This window comes from Rhopalosiphum padi, chromosome 3 (genome assembly GCF_020882245.1).
Source record: "Rhopalosiphum padi isolate XX-2018 chromosome 3, ASM2088224v1, whole genome shotgun sequence".
Lineage (NCBI taxonomy): Eukaryota > Metazoa > Arthropoda > Insecta > Hemiptera > Aphididae > Rhopalosiphum > Rhopalosiphum padi.
Window position 1 is genome coordinate 61,985,201 of NC_083599.1, and position 3,156 is coordinate 61,988,356.

The 3,156-nt window shown below is 32.2% G+C and overlaps 1 protein-coding gene across 1 annotated transcript; it reads left to right on the top strand.

The window, feature by feature from the left end:
* Positions 1-1,039: 1,039 nt before the first annotated feature.
* Positions 1,040-1,987, top strand: LOC132925305 (piggyBac transposable element-derived protein 4-like). The gene has a single exon (XM_060989713.1). The coding sequence runs from the start codon at positions 1,040-1,042 to the stop codon at positions 1,985-1,987; it is 948 nt and encodes a 315-aa protein (XP_060845696.1).
* Positions 1,988-3,156: the final 1,169 nt, after the last annotated feature.

Below are 3,156 nucleotides of genomic sequence, written 5' to 3' on the forward strand. Positions count from 1 at the left end.
TTACAATGATGTATTTTTTTTATTTTTCTGAGAACCGTTTACTAGTAGAAAAAGTGCTCTAATTATCAATTTTTGAAGTAGCAATCTGTTAGCAAATAGGAACTATTCATTTTAATCTTAATATTGTTATTGTCGTAGACCAGTATTCTATATTAATATTTATTTTAGTAATTCTTACTTAACCCGTCATCGGTATCGGTGTTAGCGTTTCGCTAACATTTAACTTATTTTAGGAAAAACTTGTTCAAATAAAAATAGATTGTTTTGAAACTCCACATACCTCTTATCTAAATAATAATAAACTAAAATAACAACAAAAACATATTTATGTGGATATTATGACTGGTAAAAGTACGCAGTATCGATTATGTTAGCGTCCCGCTCGCACAATACTAACCGTGTTATAATTTTTAGAATTTTATTATTTTTTTTTAATACTTTTAAATAATGGACAAAAATTGTGAAAAAGTGTGTGCGTGGTTAAGTGAGGTTGAGGATGATTACGCGTTATTTGATTCCGATGATACCGATGCCAATTCTGACTTGTATTGAAAATGTGGAAAGTGATAGTGATGAAAGCACCGATCAAACTACATCAAATGTACGTCGTCGATCACCTTCTCTTTCAGGTGAAAATATTACTATAATTTCCGAACCAGAGTTTTTCGTAGAGAAAGATAAAATAACTAAATGGTATAAAAATAATCCCCCTTCTAACGTCCGTACTCGTCGTCATAATATTGTTTTGCATTTGCCCGGAATGAAAAGAATCGCTAGAGATGCTAAATCAGTCTTGGATTGCTGGAAGTTATTTTTTCCTGATACTGTAGTTATAGATATAGTTGAGTGTACTAATAAATATTTAGCGAAAATCCGTGCAAATTATCAAAATAAGAAGGATGTGCGTGATACTACGAAAGAAGAAATAGATGCCCTTTTAGGATTATTGTACTTGGCTGGGTATTTGCGTAGCAATCATTTGAACCTACACGATTTGTGAAGTACTGACGGTTTTGCTCCTGAATATTTCCGGGCAGTCATGTCAGAAAAACTTTTTTCCTTATTACTTCGAGCTGTTAGATTTGATGATATTGAAACAAGGAACGTTAGAAGAGCAATAGACAAGCTAGCACCTATTCGTACAGTTTTCGATAATTTTGTTCGGCGATGTAAAGAAAATTATACTGTAGGAGAGAATTGTACTATAGATGAGATGCTAGAAGGGTTTCGAGGGCGTTGCAGTTTTCGACAATATATACCAAATAATCCAAATAAATACGGTATCAAAATTCAAGCACTCGTTGATTCTCGTACATTTTATACGTCTAATATGGGGGTTTACGTAGGAACTCAGCCGGATGGCCCTTTCAAATGTGACAATTCTCCGTCAAGTATTGTAAAACGACTAATATCGCCGATATCAACAACTGGCCGCAATATTACTATGGATAATTGGTACAATTCAATTCCATTGCCTAATGAGTTACTAAAAAATCATAATCCTACCGTAGTGGGCACTTTGAGGAAAAACATAAGGGAAATTCATCCGGTTTTTATAGAAACTAAAAAAAGAGAGGTAAATTCCACTTTATTTGGATATGGAAAAGACCTTTTACTTACATCTTATACTCCAAACAAAAATAAAAATGTCATTATGATATCAAGTATGCATGATCAAGGTATCATTGACCCGGAATCCGGTGACCAAAAAAAACCAGAAGTCATAACGTACTATAATGGTACTAAAGGTGGAGTGGATGTAGTAGACGAAATGAAAGGAGAGTACTCGGTCGCAAGAATTAGTTGTCGATGGCCCCTAACTATTTTTTTTTCATGTAATGATACAGTGTACAATACAATCATAGGTGAATCTACAGAGTGTGCTGAGTGTGTCAGTGCACACACTGCGACTCGTATAAACGTGTGTAGGGTCCATAATACTCATTTCAGTTGCAAAAAGGTAATGCGAGTAAAAATAATTGAGTAACATATATTGCATTTTTTAATAGTTGTAGTTTATTAAATTGATTAATTTTTAAACATTACATGTGTATTTTACCGCATGAAAAATAGCATCTAAACTAATGAAAATTAATCTTAATATTATTTAATATTATTAATGTTGTTATTTCAAATGGGAAACATCTTTTATAGGTACGTATGATAACTGAGAGGTATTTTGAACCACAGAGGGCCTTTTTGAGGTAAAGGCACACACTGCTATAAATTTCTAGATTCATTTATGAATATAATAATTCTATGTTATTAAAACTAACCTTTGATTATTTCCTCTCGGCTTCTATTAACTGAGTCAAACTAAATGACCGGCTGGTATACCGAGGTAAATGGGAAATCCATTATATTATATTAAATCGGGTAATCTTAAGTTATAAATTAAATTACTGCTCAATGATAGAAATATGATGTGCTCCGTATACTCGTACAAAATGTGCTACGTAATCCTTAGATTACTATGTCTTGTAAAATAAGAGTTTATCCATTATAAGAGCGGTTCTGAATTAATTTTTAATAGATCCAATTCAAATAATAAAACGTGAACAGAACTGCGATAATTAATTATACTGCTTTATGGAGTTACCTTCAACCTGTACTTCAGCCTGTACAGGATTAGACTCGGGGAGTTTGCAAATAAGCCCCATAACTATTGGGATGGCTGAGCCACAAAAGTGATTTTGGACGTTCCATTCTATAATTTCAGGAGCCCTTGGCGCGCAGTTTACCATCATATTGCATGTCATTAAGATAATGACGGCATTCAAATAACACCTGAAATACACACACATATCTATAAAGAAACTGACAATAATAATTTAATGGTTTACGGGTTCCAGTCATCAAATTGGCAAGAAATTTAGTTTGATAAACAATAATTCGATGAAAGAAGTCAAACAATATATTTTAAGTTATGTTGAATATCTAGAGATAGAATATAGTTTAATTTTTAATAACAAATAAATAAACAAATCGCAGGACTAGGGTGTTTAAATTGTATGAATGAAATTATTACACAATATTTTTGAAATATTGTTGTCATTGCATGTCAATAAATCAAATACATGCGTTAAAATAAATATTACATGTATTTAAGTGGACGCTACACGCACATGTGTTGAAGTAGTATTATAAATGTAAAAC